The 17,563-nt window shown below is 37.5% G+C and overlaps 1 protein-coding gene across 9 annotated transcripts in view; it reads left to right on the forward strand.

Annotated features, from left to right (window-relative positions):
- MAP3K4 (mitogen-activated protein kinase kinase kinase 4) overlaps nucleotides 1-17,563 on the forward strand; it is a 70,671-nt gene that overhangs the window by 19,508 nt on the left and 33,600 nt on the right. For 8 of the 9 annotated variants that reach the window (XR_008971885.1, XM_057406893.1, XM_057406890.1 and 5 more), the window contains exons 2-10: nucleotides 1,608-1,798; nucleotides 4,266-5,647; nucleotides 8,090-8,332; nucleotides 10,446-10,592; nucleotides 13,142-13,299; nucleotides 13,704-13,820; nucleotides 14,248-14,347; nucleotides 14,437-14,520; nucleotides 15,968-16,234. Coding sequence is in view for 8 of the 9 variants with exons in the window: in XM_057406893.1 (XP_057262876.1) it covers nucleotides 1,608-1,798; nucleotides 4,266-5,647; nucleotides 8,090-8,332; nucleotides 10,446-10,592; nucleotides 13,142-13,299; nucleotides 13,704-13,820; nucleotides 14,248-14,347; nucleotides 14,437-14,520; nucleotides 15,968-16,234 (2,689 nt within the window). In the remaining variant the exon portion in view is untranslated. The remainder of the gene's footprint in view (nucleotides 1-1,607; nucleotides 1,799-4,265; nucleotides 5,648-8,089; nucleotides 8,333-10,445; nucleotides 10,593-13,141; nucleotides 13,300-13,703; nucleotides 13,821-14,247; nucleotides 14,348-14,436; nucleotides 14,521-15,967; nucleotides 16,235-17,563) is intronic. The other variant, XM_057406896.1, reaches the window with a different exon arrangement.

Consider the following 17,563-nt stretch of genomic DNA (forward strand, 5'->3'; position numbering starts at 1 on the left):
ACTTGATCATGCAGAGGAGATCCAGCTGTTGTGCCCAGTTGCAACTCTGCTGAAGTAATTTTATTTGGTAGGACAGTGCAAGCGTCCAGGAGGGAAAAAGGGGTATCCAACATGATTACTTATATATTGTATTTGTCATATATTTTTAAAGCAAGTTACTGAGACTGCATGCATGCCCCCTCTTCTGGTGGTTTTACATCTGACATCTTTTTATGAGAGGAAGTTGGTACTGGAGCTTATCTTTGAACTGGCCCAGAGTTTACATGTAAAAACTGATGGCTCTTTTTAATTATTTACACACATGCACTCACACACACCCACCCCATGTGAGTTTACAAATAGATGAAATCCTGGCTTAGGGGACAACTGTGTAAGTGCCAGAACTGACTTGAAGGAAAGGCTATACGAGTTTTTGGCTGGGGAGAAAGGGAGACCCGAATCATAGCAGTCTGGACTTTGATAGTCTTGTTCTGCAGTGGAATTGTGCCATTGCTAAGGTTAACTACTAGATACCATACAGTTGTTGTTGAGTTTTGGTTGGTTGTTTTTAGGTTTTGTTTGATTGGTTTTTGTTTTGAAGGCCTGGCCCTCACTGAAGGAAAAAGGTGTTACTCTCTACTTTTATATTCTAGTAGTTTAAATTAAAATAGTGTAGAGTTTTTGAAAATTACAGAGACAAGTCAGTGTTTTTAAAGTAATGGAATGTTTTGTATTACTGCATGTAATGCTACTGTATAATGTTTGCTGATACTACGGAATGTAATAGTAATGAAATGTCTTGTTTGGCGTTGGAAAGTTACTGTGCTGGACTCTGTACTGACATAGGTGCTAATCCTGCAAAGGTACATGCTTTCTGTTGAATTCAGTGATACAACATCCAGTTGTAAAGCTGGCCATCTGGATTTGAGGTTTGAAGAGCGTATATACGTTATCTTAATTTTGGTTTTGCCTGACTTGTTTTAAAGTATTATCAGTATTTTTTTCCAAAGTGCCAGTGTAATCAAGGCTAATTGAACAGTTACTGTGGAGACCCTGTTGGGCTTTTTTGGTTTGCCAAAAAAGAATTCTGAGGTTAAATCCAGTTAGTATTAAAATCAGTGGAAAATACATAAAGTACATTCAGGTCTCTTATGCTACATAAAGTTTTGTGAAGGGTAGAGAGGCTTTCCAGTAAATTTGAAAGCTGCATTCATGGTATGCACACGTTAGGGGGTGGAGGATAGAAAGAAAGGCCTCTGCTGCTGTCTCTGCCACTGATTAGATTGATTGTCTTGCATTATATTTGTATATTTGAACCTTTGTTTGGTGTTCCTCTTAGTTTAGGCTTGCCCCAGGTTTTCTCAGAAATGAACGCATTACATATGCATATATGTTTACACTGTGTTCTAGTGACACTGGCCATACATCCCCTTTGTTATATGTAGCCTATACTTTGCTTGATTAGAAAGTTACCCTTAAGGATGTCAAAAAACGGGACAAATACACATGGCTGTGGCAGGAAAATATAGAAGGTTGACTGTGGTTGGGATACATCAGTGAATTAGCTTTCTAAACAGATATTGCAAGTAAAAGTTCTTTAACGTTATGGTTTAACTTGTTCTCTACAGGAAAGTGTGCACGTCAGAAGATGCTGCTTGCAAGATCTCAGAATCTGACCCTGAGGAATTATCAGATGAAGCAAGTGCTGACACCTTCTATGGAACTTCTCCTCCTAGTACACCCCGACAGATGAAGCGTATGTCAACAAAGCATCAGAAAAATAACGTTGGGAGACCTGCTAGCCGCTCTACTTCAAAAGGTAGGTGTGGTGTTTTGGGCTTTTTTCCTAAAATGACCATAAAGTCGTAGTAGTTGCCTTTCATTCCCTGATGGAGGAGATGCACAGAAATTGGAGCCAGGTACTGCAGTATCAAAAGATACTTGATACAAGTTTTTCCTAATGTTACTAAATACTGATATCTAATAATAAAACACTTTTAGGTTAAAGTATGAATTTAAGCTTTTTTTTCTTTAATTTTGAGCAGATAAAGAATATGGTAATTACTTGTTGAAAAGAATCTTAAAAAACATTCAGTAGCTACATCTTTTCAAGCTGCCCTTCTAAGGCAGAAAAGAGAAAAGAGAAAAATGCGTAACAGTAGTGGTTTTGCTGAGCTTGTGATGGGTGAAGAAAACCCATTTTTTAAGATGTTGTGTTCAGTATTTTCATACAGAATTATACCTAGGCTTTTAACTTTATAAAAACCCCAAACAAACCCACCACTATGTCTGACAATGTTATTTGCCAAAGTTGTTAACGGCAGCTTAAGTATTGACAGTTAATGTTTTGGAAGCAATTTTTTAACTGGTTTGCATGATACAGGAAGTGGTGTCTCAGAGCACATTTACTTGCAAAGATTACATTTTCAAGGTGAGTGCTTCAGCATGAATAAAGGAATACAGTCTGTTCTGCAGTTGCATGGAGTTGTAGAGTGCAAGTTCATAATAAAAGGATGGCCCACATGAACATCTTCCAAAGCATTTGGTTCCCTTTCGTTTCATACAGTCTCTGATTATTGTCACTGTGAAGAGACCATTCACCAGAAGACCTCTTCCTCAAAGTGCCAGTACTTGTGTAAGCACTGGAATTATTAAGCTTTGTTTATTGGCTTTTAATTGTGCCGTTTGGCTACGTTAAACTCCTCTAATGCAACATTAACCTTATTTAGTTCTGTACATGGTAGTTATGTAATAAGTTCTCCTGCTTTCAGTAATTTTTTTTATTTCTGTGCTTTAAAAAAAAAAAAGGGTTGGTTTCTAACCAGAGAAATTGTGGTAGTGAAGGACTGTAGTGCATAAGACTTCATAGTAGCCTTTTAGTGCTGAGCTTGTATTAAGGATCTATAATTGTATGAGAAATAGGGAGCTGTTGTTTACCCCTGCTATCCTCTAACCCACTGCAAAGTCAACATCTTCAAAGTCTGTTTCTTGTTTTCCTAGAAGCAAGGTAGAGATGTGATTTGCAAATTGTTGAGAAGTCAGGGTGCAAATTTAAGTCAGAGAGCGTTGAAGTGCTCAACATTCTGAAATGTTGAGCAATAATAGATCTTCCCATTTTTGGCACCCAAAAGTATGTTGGCTTGGTGGATCATTCTCTATCATATTTTTCCATTGACAGAAAAAGAATAATATTATTCTTCCACTGAGGAGGCCTTTTTTGCAAATAAGCTTATTAGTATTTCTGGTATTGATGGACGTCATAATGAGGAGGACTGTAACAAAAACTCTAAGGCAATCACTACTTCTAGAGTGGAAAACGAGCCCTGAGCAGCAGATAATCCTTAACAGCATACTAAACAGGGAAAAAATGACAAGGTATTCGGCCACGTTTTGTTCTTGAATAAGCAGGGGCCCTGTGACTCTAGCTGCTTGTGTTCCAGCTCCTGATTCCTGGACTGCAGCTAGTCTGCATTACAGGGATTTTCCTCCAGTGTGCCATCAGTTACTTGAGAGAGAGAAAACCACTGTTTCAATACCAAGTAGTTCCTCCTGTCCTGAACTGTAAAGCCTAGATTGAAGAGCTTTTGTTATTGCTGCAGAAGAGCGATAAGGTCTGCTGCTGCTGAGGAAAGAACAGGAAGAAAAGAGATTACATAGTTGTGCAGAAAAGGGCTGTTACGTAGTATGGGAGAAGACAAGTGTTTGTGTGTTGGGAGAGTGGTAAGGTAGGCTCCTGGTGTTAAAGCAGTGTATTAAGATTACAGAGGGTTTCCCAGACCTAAGATCAAGCCTCCCAAGAGCCATTGTTAGGTCATTTTAGCTAGATTTCAGAATCCATACATGCTTCAGTTTTTATGAAATTGCATGTGCAATGTAGTCTCTTTATTTCTGTTTGACTTGGAAACTCAAATGCTCTGTTACATTTTGAGGTTTTTGTTTGGGAGGTTGTGTGACAAATGTATGGAAAATGAACTTGGAACCTATTCTTTTCCTTTTGATCATACCCAATTTTCAGTAGATGGCATGCTCAGGACAGTGGCAGTTCTCTGAAGTCCTTTCTACAAAAGAGGTAAAGCAAGAGGAGAAAAACATTTTCTTTGGTGCTGCTGTTGATTTAGCTGTACTGATGGTAATTTCCAGGACTATATTTCACTTCTACCCATGCCTGTTTTGTTTTGTTGCTATTAAACCATGCTTTATGCTCAACGTATGAAATGGGATTGTGAGCTGGATTGAACGATCCTTCTTGCTGCAGTCACGTTCATTCTTTTATTTTTTTCTTACAGAAAAGATGAGTATGCCAACTCAGTCTGTGCATAAAGACAATGGGAAAACCATTGATAATGTGGAGGAGCACGCTTATAAGCAAGGGAAAAAGATCCGAGACACACTAAGGACTACAGAACGAGATCACAAGAAAAATGTGCAGTGCTCATTTATGCTAGACTCAGTTGGTGGGTCTCTGCCAAAAAAAACAATTCCAGATGTTGATCTCAATAAGCCTTACCTCAGCCTTGGCTGTTGCAATGCTAAGCTTCCAGTCTCAGTGCCCATGCCAATACCCAGAACTACACGCCAGACTTCTAGGACTGATTGCCCAGCAGACCGCTTAAAATTCTTTGAAACCCTGCGGCTTTTGTTAAAACTTACCTCAGTCTCAAAGAAAAAGGACAGGGAGCAAAGAGGACAGGAAAACACCTCTTCTGTCTGGCTGAACCGATCCAATGAACTGATCTGGCTGGAGCTACAAGCTTGGCATGCTGGCCGGAGCATTAATGACCAAGACCTCTATCTCTATGCAGCACGACAAGCTATCCCCGATATCATCAATGAAATCCTCACCTTCAAAGTGAACTATGGGAGCTTCTCCTATGTAAAAAACGGAGCCAGTCTCAATGGTACTTCAGGAGAAGGAGTTTGCAAAGCAACACGTGGAACTAGTACTTTAGGTTACTCAAGTTACCATGAACACCTCCATCGCCAGCGGGTCTCTTTTCAGCAAGTAAAGAGGATAATGGAGCTGCTAGAGTATATAGAAGCACTTTATCCATCTCTGCAGGCTCTTCAAAAGGACTATGAAAAGTATGCTGCAAAGGACTTCCAAGACAGAGTGCAGGCACTCTGTTTATGGTTAAATATTACAAAAGACTTAAATCAAAAACTAAGGATTATGGGAACTGTACTGGGCATCAAAAATCTTTCTGACATTGGCTGGCCAGTGTTTGAAATTCCTTCTCCTCTACCGTCTAAGGACAATGATCCAGAGGATGAAGAAGTTGATGGGGAAACAGAAGTAAAGGAATCCTCAGGAACGTGCACAGAGGAGAGCGATGGGGACGAACAGATCTCTGAAAAGAGTGTTGAGGAACTTAGACAAGCCATCAAGAACAATTTTTCTAATAAGCCAAATTTTGACTTTCAGGACCATTTTTCAAGGAGACTTGATAGGCTTGAATCTGAGGATGACTCCGCCTCTTGGGTTATTCCAGAATGCAGTGCTGAGGCAAGCTGTAGCCAACACTGTTTGACTTCTATTTACAGGCCGTTTGTAGATAAAGCACTGAAGCAAATGGGGTTGAGGAAGCTAATTTTAAGACTGCACAAGCTAATGCATGGTTCATTGCAAAGGGCCCGTATGGCGTTGGTAAGGAGTGATCACCAGCTGGAGGTAGGTTGCTAGTAGTGTAAATGGATAACAGAAGTACCTCCTCTGCTGTATTGTGTCTAACTGAAACTGGAGGAACTGGGATCATATGAAAGTCTTGGTTGCTTCGTTGGCTTTTGATAGCGTGTGTTACAATTAAGAGCCCAGTTCTACTTTCACTGAAATTAATCTGTAATTTGTCCTGAAGTAGAATTTGTGTGAAGCACAAGCTAGTTCTCTATTCTTGTTTCTAATTGAAATGACATTTTTATGCTAACATCTTTTCTCATTACATTTTCTAATATTTATTGCAAATAAGTCAGAAAAATTGCAATGAAAAATCAGACGCAAAAATTGAAATGTGAGAAGAGTTAGGTATGGAAGCATCATTTTCCTTTTCTTGTCTCCAAGACTGGATATCTTTCTGCAGGACATCTTTATGAAAATGTCACTATTGTTTTGAGGTTATCTTAATCTAAGTGAATGAAGCACTCTGATGTCATGTTATGCTTGAGGCCAGATGGGAAAAATGAACGGATTCTCTTAACCTTGAAATACGTGAAAGCAAGTCATGTTAGAATGTTGCATTCTTCAGCTGGCTTAGTTTTTCTTTCTTTGGGTCATTTTATATTCTTGATTGTGAGTTAATAAAAACAAAATTATGAAGTGGTAAACAAAGGACAGTAGCTGACATTTGATGTATATATGATCTCAATAAATGGCTCGGACTCTGATTTCTTGGGGGTTGTTTAAGAAGTATTGGTTAGTCACTTGAAACATTTCAGATTGGGCCTACTGAAGATTGATTAGTTACTTAAATTGAGCAATAGAAGTTTAGGTGTCTAATACTAAGTCCTAATGTCATGTGCTGTTATCCTTAATGTTAGAAAATGAAATAACATTCATTTTATTTTTGCTCATCAACTAGGGGTGTTTTAATATTTTTATAAGGAAAGAAAAAAATCCAGCACTGCACTTGCATCACAATGAAGATTGTATCTCTTATGTATTTTGTTGTATTTTCATAATCTATTGTTACCGAAAACTTCTTGTATAAAAGCCTTCAGCTCTGGTGCTATATGATTATTTAAGAAATAGTACAAAGAAGACTTTAATATACCATCTAAGAGACATTCTTATACTGTAAATCAGCTGGTGATTAAGTTATTATACTGTAGATCAGCTAGTGATTAAGCTTCAACTAAACTAGGTGTAGAGGAAATCCCCGCTCACACGTTTGCTGTCTCTGCATAATGAGCTACTGGTTTTATAAACTACTTAAGAGCCTGCAGTGCATAGTACATTATGTGCCAGTGTTATACAGTAATGAATAAGCTATTCCATCCTCCATGACGGTTGAGAAACATCACAGTATTAAAAAATGAAAGTAAAATTTTTCTTCTTCCTTTTTGTTTTACTTTCTAGGCAGCACTTTACCAGGAATTAGATCAGCGATAATATTTTTCTCTCCTTTGAAGTGATACTGTTTAAACTTGGCACTGAAGAAAAGAATAAAAAATGCTAGTTATGGCTAATATGAATGAAGGATATTCAGGTGTTGTAGTTAGCAGCTGTGAAATGAGAATTAGGATAGAACAACCTGAAACAAATCTTATCCTTAGATGATGGACAGTGTGTGGTTATCTTTGAGCTTCAGACATATTGTAGGCCAAATTTCCTTCCTAAATTAAAGAGTACCTCCATATGTGGAGGCTTTGAATTGTATTACAGGGTATATAGTTTAGATATCTAGCATATCTATTTCAGATAGCTTCAATTACTCATAGAAATGGCATTTCATCTAAATGAAAAATAAGTTTGTTAATTGAAAAAAAAGCTTGATCTCTTTATATTTCATCTGCCTTTTTAAATTTCAATTTCTTAACATTTACCAAAGTTTGTAAGTAATTTTTTCAATAGTTTTAATAGTTTTGTTCAGTTTAGGTAATGACACTTTCTTGAATATTGCATTACTTTACAATACGGAGTTTTATATATGTGCATTATGTATTTGAAAGAAGTTGCCATCTCTTGCAAACTTGTTTCTCTAGATATAGTTATTATTGTAAGACCTTTTTTAACATATTTTGGAGTTTTCAAGTCCTGTATCTTATAATGAATATATGTTCCTGTGTATGTTGTTAGGCTTGTGTGTTCATCATAACCTCAAACAGCAGTTTCTTCTGTGTAGTGAGGTGATCTCCAGTGTTAATGGATGTTTTAATTGTTTTAAAACAGAAACATAAAGAGATTGTTTAATTCGCTCCCGGGGGCCCATAATTGTTTTCCTTACCCTGGTGTTGCTCAGATTAAAAAATAAAAAAGAGAAATTCAAACTTCTATGGTTGATTTGCCAGTTAGTGGAATCTTACCTTTTAAAAATACTTTTGTATGATCTACTTTAAACAAATGCTAAATCCTAAAGAATTTAAGGATCCTTTTCATGATATCTATTTCTTGTTACAGTTTTCAGAATTTCCAGATCACATGTTGTGTACAGATTACGTGCAGTTATTAAATTCCCCACCTTGTTGTGAGCAAAAATGCAGTACTGTATCATGGGAGGAGCTGAAATCCATGGATTTACCGTCTTTTGAACCTGCATTCTTGGTCCTCTGCCGAGTCCTACTCAATGTTATCCATGAATGTCTCAAGCTAAGGTTGGAACAAAGACCTGCTGGTGAACCATCTCTTTTGAGTATTAAACAGGTTTGCTTCAACTGTTTTGTGTTTGCCTTTTTCTAATATATATTTGCTATTTGAAATTATTTTGTCATTTTGTTATAAGGTTGTCAGTTTAAAGAGGATTAGTTAAAGAAATGACAATCTGCAAGTATGTAACAACTTTTAATAAATAGTCTTTTATTTCATATGGAGATCTGTTTTTTTGCATTGTAAACAACTAGTCATATATACCTTTCCAAATCAGAAGTGGTGATTAAAGAGTTATCAACCAGTGAAGTTATTTGTTCCGTTTGCATTATAAGCTGTATAACAGTGTCCAGCACATCTTTCTCCATTTGGGTTTCTTAGGCAGTGTATTTTATTTTTTTTTGTTTGATCTGATCCTTTTTTCTTTGCAAATGTAAGATCTCTGCCAACATACAGTGGTCACATAGAGAAAGTTGATCAAGAATTAAAACAAAATGGAAAAAAAAAAATATTTCCTAGGATATTGTTTTATATAAGTATCTGATATTTTCTGTGGATAGTGACCCAAGGTTATCAGTCCTGTCACTTGTTGCGAATGTTGTATAAGGATTCCTTTTCTGCTGCTTATGGGATACACTGAAGACTGTTTAGATCAATGCCATTTTTCAAAGTCTAGTCCAGGACATCCTACAGTTATCTGAAGTCATCTCCCTGTTCCCTGGCAGGCATAACCAGATCAAGGTTTTATCAGGTGGTCTTTAAGGGTAAACACTTAAATAAGCTTTTGGGCTGCTGATGATTTCACATTCCAGTTATCTGCTGCTCCAGAATCACTTTACGGTACCAAATAAATTTCAGTCACCTCTCATCCCCACTGACTCACCCTTACTGTCCCCCTTTTTGTTTCCTGGGTATGCTAGGATTTTGGATGTCCTTCTATCCAAAAGTACAGTACCTACAATTTCAATCTTAAGAATCATAGTAAAATATAGTATAGCATACTGTATTGGAAAGAACAATAGCTGGGAGAACAGAGACTGGGGCTTTTTTTTTTTCCCCTTACATTTTGTATTCTCTGTATGGACTTTGATATAAGTAAAAATGACACTTTCTTCCTGAAAAACAATGTTGTTTGTTACAGACTGTTTTGATGGTGTCTACTTTCTTGGTAATTACATTATAAAAGTGAATTCAACTCAGCAAATGCTTGCTGTCCCACGCAACATTTCTGAACAGGCAAAGGAGCTGTGGAGGATATTTCACAAGTCTGTTTGTTTCCTGAAGAATTGTAATTCCTAAAATCTTGAGCAGGCTTGAAACAGAGTCTGTGGGTCTGTTTTGTTTTGCACGTTCACAAAGTATTACAGAATTACAGAAAATTCTGGGTTGGATATACTGTGGTCCAAACCTGGGGAAGCTGGACCTCATACTGAGTTATCCAGGGCCTTGGTAGGCCAGGTCATGCATACTTGAAGTGAGAAAGATTCCACTGCTTCTCCAGCCAGTCTGCTCCAGCATTTGTTTTTTATCCCAGTAAAGCTTTTTTGGATCCACACACAGTTTCCCTGAAGCAGCTTGTACTGTTGCCTCTACTCGGGTTACTGTGCATCCTTGTGAAAGGAGTACCCCTGCTTTCTCCGTAGCTGCTACTCAGTAGGCATTGGAAAACTGTGATTAATTCCCCTTGCATATTTTCTTCTGTAGGTTGAACAAACCCAATCCCTTGAACTGTAATTCATATGCATATAGAACAGTGCAGTCTGATTTCTATAGTGATTGACCTAGTGGGTGTCATTTAGGGCACTGAGACCTTCTAGTGTCTCTTACATTTTGGTACCATTTGAAATGCGTAGCAGTACTGTTTGAACGTATCAGGCATGCAAGTCTTGATACTCGGCTTTTCCAGGGTGAGGTGAAATTTTTGAATTATTAGCAAGTGAATTCTATGAAAAAAAAAGTGATTTGCAAGAAAAAGTATACTCACGGAAAGAAAATCAGCACAGATTACGTTCTTCCTACAGGGTGCTTTTTCTCCCATCCTTTCTTATTAGCTGCTTTTTTAGCCATCTCATCCATGTTTTAGTAGTAGCTCTTGTAATCCTTATGATCCTGTGTTAGTGGATCTCTTAATGTTTTGACTGATGGCCGTTTTCGCATTTTTCTTTTGCAGCTAGTGAGAGAGTGTAAAGAGGTTCTGAAGGGTGGCCTGTTAATGAAGCAATATTACCAGTTTATGTTACAGGAGGTATTAGATGACTTACAAAAGACTGATTGCAACATTGACTCTTTTGAAGAGGACCTACATAAAATGTTAATGGTAAGCTTCAAAAAGGAGAAAATATTTGGAAACCTAGTGTTATTAATCTGAATGCTGCTAATATTGTCCCTGTTGTAAGTCTTGCTAATTTTTTGCTCTTGTGCTACTTTAACATAATTTTACTATTTTAATGGACTTGTAACACAGTAGCCATTGCCTTTTTAGCAGTGGTTTTAGCAATATTGATTTTTATTTACTGTACTGTGGTACAGAATACTTGTAAATTGCGTGTATTTACAATAAAATGATTCATATATAGAACTGTAAATTCCATACATTTAAACTAAACATTTAGTAACCTTTTGGTATTAAATATAAAAATAAATACACTTATTTGACTAACATCATGTCTTGATATCTTGCTATTGCATTCATCCGTTAATGATACCTTCCTTCTAATGTGTATTCATACTCCTATAAGTTAAAACACGAAGTATTTTCAAGACTAACACTTGGCCCCCGAAAGGTATTAAATGAAATATTCTTTAGTAAATTTAGTTTAAATTCTGTTCTCTTGGATGTGACTGGTTTTTATTCTTTGTGAGTTGTTTGAGCTTTGTCCTCAGTATTCTGGGAGGGGGAGGGAGATGACAAAAGGTACACCTCAGTACCTCATCACTAGTGTTTCATCAGCAGAGCTGTTCACAGAGTCACAGAATGGTTGGGCTTGGAGGGGACCTCTGGAGATCATCTAGTCCAACCCCCCTGCTATAGCAGGTTCACCTAAAGCAGGTCTCATAGGATTGCATCTAGGCGGGTTTGAATATCTCCTGGGGAGACTCCATGACCTCCCTGGGCAGCCTGTTCCAGTTCTCTGCCACCCTCAAAGTAAAGAAGTTCTTCATTATATTCAGGTGGAACTTACTCTGTTTCAGTTTGTGTCTGTTGCCCCCTATGGTATCACTGGGCACCACTGAATAGTCTGGCCCCATCCTCTTGACACCCACCCTGAAGATACTTGTAAACATTAAGATCCCCTCTGTCTCTTCTCCAGGGTAAACAGGCCCAGCTCTTAGCTTTTTCCCTGTAAGCGAGACGCCTCAGTCTGTTAATCATCTTGATAGGGCTCTGCTGGACCCATTAGTCAGAACTCTGTCCAGATGGCTCTTTATTATCTCCCAGAAAGGAGACTCCACAACCCCTCTGGACAGCCTATTCCAGTGCTCAGTCACCCCAATGGTTCTTCCCCATGTTCCAGTGGAACTTCTGGGGTTTAATTGATGCCTGTTGCCTCTTGTCATCTGGCACCACCAAAAAGAGTCTGGCCCCATCCCTTTGACACCCTCCTTTCAAGTACTTAGGCACATTGATCATATCTCGCCTGAGCCTTCTCTTCCTCTAGGCTAGACAGGCCGAGACTTTCTCAGAGGAGAGATGCTCCAGTCCCCTAATCATCTTTGTAGCCCTCTGCTGGACCCTCTCCAGTAGTTCTTTGTCTTATACCAAGGAGCCCAGAACTGAACACACTACTCCAGATGCAGCCTCACCAGGGCAGAGTAGAGTTGGGGGATAATCTTCCTCAACGTGCTGGCTATGCTCTTCGTGATGCACCCCAGGATATAATTTGCCTTTTGGCCCACAAGGGCACATTGTTCATAGTTGACTTGTCTACCGGGACCCCCAAGTCCTCCGGAGCTGCTTTCCAGCTGTTGATACCATCTATTGTTGAAAGATGGTGAGGGACTCTATCAGAGAGTGTAGAGATAGGAGTGATGGCTTTAAACTGAAAGAGGGGAGATTTAGATTGGAAATTAGGGGAACTGTGAGGGTGGTGAGGCACTGTAACAGGTTGCCCAGAGAAGTTGTGGATTCCCTGTCCCTGGAAATGTTCAAGGACAGGTTCGATGGGGCTTTGAGCAACCTGGTCTAGTGGAAGGTGTCCCTGCCCATGATTTTATGATCTTGACATTATTACAATGTGGTCTGAAGATACGTAAAACCAATAGGAAGTGTCTTAACCATTTCTAAGGAGGGGTGTTGCTTTGTATTGCAGGTTATTAAAGAAATTACAGCTGATCTTGAAGGGTGGGTGTTTTAAGAAGAATTGTACTTAACTTTGTCTTGGTTTAAAACAATAATAAATAGAAGTGAGGGATAAGACTTGATGTGAAGGAATGCAAGGTATAAAGTAGAACTTGTTGACTGCACTTACCCTTATCCAGGAGGATATGTACAGATAAAATCTTTTGGAGTAATCCAGGTAATAAAAAGATTCAGATACTGTAGTTCAGCTTTAAAAACTGGCCACTGTAGGTACTTACTGATACAATGCTGAGTACCAACACAGCAAGCAATGTGGTGATACTCAATACTTTCAGAGAAGTTTTGGGGAGACGTAGTATAAATACTTCAGTAGCACTTTCTACTTCCTAAGCCATAAATTGCCCCTTTTTTATGGAAGCATGTATCTCATTTTCAGTCATAGCAGCTGAAAATGTAGAAATATTTCCTACAAAATGTATAATGCTGAGGTGGTTGATCTGAGAAGTTGTAATCATTAGTTACATATTGTAACTATTTCTGTTTAAATTATCTCTTTCAATGTACAGGTTTACTTTGATTATATGCGAAGCTGGATCCAAATGCTACAGCAGTTACCTCAGGCTTCTCATAGTTTAAAAAATCTGTTGGAGGAAGAATGGAATTTCACCAAAGAAATAACTCCCTATATAAGAGGAGGTGAAGCTCAAGCTGGAAAATTGTTCTGGTAGGTTTTATTTAATTATTCCACTTGTGGTGTTGATTTGTACCAGACAGATACTCAAGTCAGCACTTGTTCAGGGTTCCCAGGTTGGACTTCTGAAGGCTTCAATAAGCAGCTGATAGCTTTTGTGAATTTATGGATTATTACACTATGACAGTAGCTATAGGATGCAGCAAGTGCAGATTGCTCTTACTCTGGCTGTAACAGGTATGACTGCTTCTATGGAAAAGTCTGTTCTTGTTAGCCCTGTGCATGTACAGTAACTACTGAGGGCCCCCAAGATGCTGCTTGTTTCTGCAGGCGGACTTGGCAACGCGGCTCTCTTGCGTTGGACAGAGTAGGAAGAAGTTTAAGGTGCCATGCTACCTGAATAAGACTCTGAAGTTCCACCATTTCTGTTGCTACAGTGATATTGCAGGAATGCTGCTGAAATCTACAGGAATGTTTTTAGATTCTGGACTACAAGACAGTTGTGATGAATTTTGGGCCAGTGCCGATGACAGTACTGCATCAGATGAAATCAGGTATTAAGCCCTTCGGCTTAATAATAACAAACACACTCATGTTTCTGTACCCCTGACAGGTACATAACTGCATTTCATTTCTAAGAATGAAAACTTTGTAAATGCAAGACTCCCTAGACTTTTATTGCTGATATTTCTGTATGCAGTGGTAAAGACCATCATCTTGTTCGTTTGAAGCTTAGTAACCTTCTTTTTAGTTCAGAGTATGAAAGATTGTTTATGTAGCAGTCTTTAAATTCACTTTACATACCCTTATCAAAAATGTGTCTGTGCAAGTTTAATTTATTTTGGTCAGCTGTTTGTAAATATTTACATTTCTATGTTCTTTCTACTGACATATATGTAAATAATTCTTATTTTCTAATACCTATATAAATGCAATATGATTTATTAAAACACTGTCACTTCATTCTTACCAATGTTTCAGGAGGTCTGTTATAGAGACCAGCAGAGCACTCAAAGAGCTGTTTCATGAAGCTAGAGAAAGGGCCTCCAAAGCTCTTGGCTTTGCTAAAATGCTGAGGAAGGTAAGTTAACCGTAGAGTTTCATCTTATTTGTATGTTTTAAAGAAATGTAGTCTGAAAGCATATTCTTTTCTTTTGTCATTGTTTGTAGGACCTTGAAATAGCAGCAGAATTTGCGTTGTCAGCCCCTGTGCGAGATCTTCTGAAAGTTCTAAAAACAAAAGAATATGTAAAGGTAAATTCAGTTTAGAGACATGGAAGTAGAGTGGAGGTAGAAAGCAAAATGTCAAAGGATATTTATTGGCACACTTGCAATTTTTTAATGTGGCATCTCTAACTCAGTCTTTAAAATACCGTATTTAATGTTGAATTGTGGTAGTCAAATTATTTTCTATACCTGTGTTTGTGTGAGTGAGAACACTAGCCTGTATTTCGGGAAATCAGTGTCTAATTCCTTTTCTTTCCAAACATTATCTTTGTGATTTAGGAGAAGACTTTTTGCTTCAATAGTACTTACTCATTTGTGGGAGGGGAGAAATAACCCTTAGTAGGGAGTGTTGTGAAACATAAGTACTTTAAAGTTTGTAAGGTAAAGAGGTACATCAGGAAATAGACATGTTTAAGAAGATCATCTAAGACTATGGACCTGTGTTCTATGTGCTTTTACAAAGCAACAGTATTATACTGGAGGTATATAACAGCATATAGGAAGTTTAATTTTTTTAACAGGCTTTTAACTCAGATGCTCATTAGTTTCGTGACTATTTTAGCTTTCAGTAATAACAATCTAGTTTTCACATCAACCTAACATGAAAACCGAATGGTTTTCATTATAAATTATGGCTGCCCAATGGTAAAAACATCGAGTGCAGTGTTTCATCATTGCATGGTGACATCAGACTCTGAAAAAGAGAGAATTAAGCTCCACTATAGTCAGTTACCTCATGTCAAATCACAGGTATCAACCATTTTACTGTTTTCATAGTCTGATTCTGATGCCTGACTTGGTTAATGACAGATAAATGACAGATATAATGTAGAAGTAGTTTTTAAATAGTATTGTAAGTAGTATAATCGCAATAAGTAATATAATTTTGAGTAGTATTTTTTTTAAAAGAGAACACTCTTATTGGACTTAATTAATCTCTCTTACATGAACAGTAAAAAAATAACTGATATTTTTTAGTAATATTTTTTGCTTACTCTTAATCTTTTGTGGCCATTGGGAAATGCTATATGAATTATTAAAGCTTCTGAAGGAATTTTTCTTCTTTTAATAATCCAGTCATAAAAATGTGTGCTTCAGAACTGTTATATTATTGTTGACTAATTTAGTTTTTAAAATATGTCTGTGTATATATATATATATATGTATATGAAATCAGACTTCTTTCTAGCAAGCTTCCTTTAGAAGAATATGTAGAAGGATCAATTGAAGGTGCAAAGAAAGGTATCATTGAAAGTTGGTGATCTAGCAGGTTTTAAGACCAATAATTTCTTATATGCGTTTTGACTTTTAGTGCAAAAAAAGCTGAATGTATTGGTTTAGTATATGTACTGTACAGGTGTTTAAAATGGAAACTCTCCCTGTTGCTTAGATGCGATGCCATAGATTATTTTATCTATGTATCATAGAAGACAGTGAGATTCACTTGTTTATAATGTTTTTATTTTTTCTATAGGTACAAATCCCTGGACTTGAGAGTTTACAAGTATTTGTACCAAATAATATTGCAGGGGAAAAATCTGTGATTTTGCAGCTCCTTAATGCAGCTGCTGGAAAGGATTGCTCAAAGGATTCAGATGAGCTTGCGTATGAGGCCTATTTACTAATGACCAAACACAGTGGTAAAGAGCCTGAATTAGATGACAGCTGGAGTGCATGGGAAGGTCAACCAGTCAAAGTTGTGCCACATGTAGAAACTATTGATACCCTACGCACCATGCAGGTGAGTTTTGTTAGTTTTGGGGATTTTTTTTCCCTGTTTAAATGATCCTCACATTTCTATATGAATGCTTGTCTTTCAGCTTAGCCATGCTAATTCAAGTGAGGCATGTGTTTTATGGGTAATAAGAAGTTAAATTCAAGGATAGGATTGATTTGTAAGTTGTGTTAATGCAAGATTAAATTCAGTGGATTTTAACATTTATTTCTACAATGTACATTTTTCAGGGTTGGGCTTTTGCAATAAAGAGATACTTTAAATATCTAGTTTTGGGCTTCAAGATTAAAAGTGTGCATGAGTCTTGAAAACTGTGCATTAAGAAGTCATCAGTCTCTGAGAACGTGTGGTGGTTGTGTGCTTTCCACACACTGAGACCAGTTACTTTTGATCTTGAATGAATTGCGACATTCAAAGTTAAATTTCCGTGGAAGCTACTGGATGTTCAGTGGTTATGCAGGGAGAAATATTTCCAGTCATACTTTCCCTCATAGCAAACTAATAGGGGTTCCCTACCAGCAGTTCTGCCATGCTTTAGCAACTGAGCCAGCTGCAGCTCCCTGCCCCTTCTGTTCTTATATCCTTACATTACGCTAAGTGAATTTTCCTTTTGTATGTCATGCAGTTCCTTGAATCCCTACCATAAGCGGGTTCTACTGTCCATGAGCAGAGTGATTTTCCATGTCACTGTGCCTGGCCTCTAGCATTTAGAAGGCTGTAGCAATTATAGGAAGTTGAAAAGGTCACTCCTGCCCATACTGGTGTTTTTAATGTGCGTGTTACTTTTTGTCTGTTGTCCAGACTGAACAATAAAAAAAATAGCCTTTGATTAAGTGCTTAGAATTTCACTGGACTTCTTTTGAAGTCAGCATTTCATTCAGAAAATGAAAACAGCAAAAGACGAAATTTGGCTTGCAAATGGTACTCTATCTGACATATGTAAGTGCATGTAAAACACTGTGTGAATGTGTTTGTATGTGTATAACACTGTTTATTAAGTTTCTTAATCTAATTTTGAAAGGTTAGAAAATAAAAAGTCTCTCAGAAAGATGGTGTCCTGTGTTTTTTAATAAAACAGGTTTTGATTGCAGAATAGAGAAAGTGTAAGATGTTATTTAAAAAATACTCATAAAAGTATCCCATCAGCATTTAAAGAATTTTGAGCATGAAAATATTCTGGGTGAGGTATTGAAAATCAGGATGAAGTAAGTCTTGTTTTGTGAGTAGCTTGTTGCAGATGGGTTGTCTGTAATTTGAAATCAACAGAACTTACTATGTGACTCATAGTGCCACAGCAAAGACTGTGACTGTGTACTGTTATAGACTTCTTCAATG

The sequence above is a fragment of the Pezoporus wallicus genome, unplaced genomic scaffold (assembly GCF_028554395.1).
Source record: "Pezoporus wallicus isolate ANWC-B61680 ecotype Strahan unplaced genomic scaffold, APGP_CSIRO_Pwel_v1 scaffold_6362, whole genome shotgun sequence".
Taxonomy (NCBI): Eukaryota; Metazoa; Chordata; class Aves; order Psittaciformes; family Psittacidae; genus Pezoporus; species Pezoporus wallicus.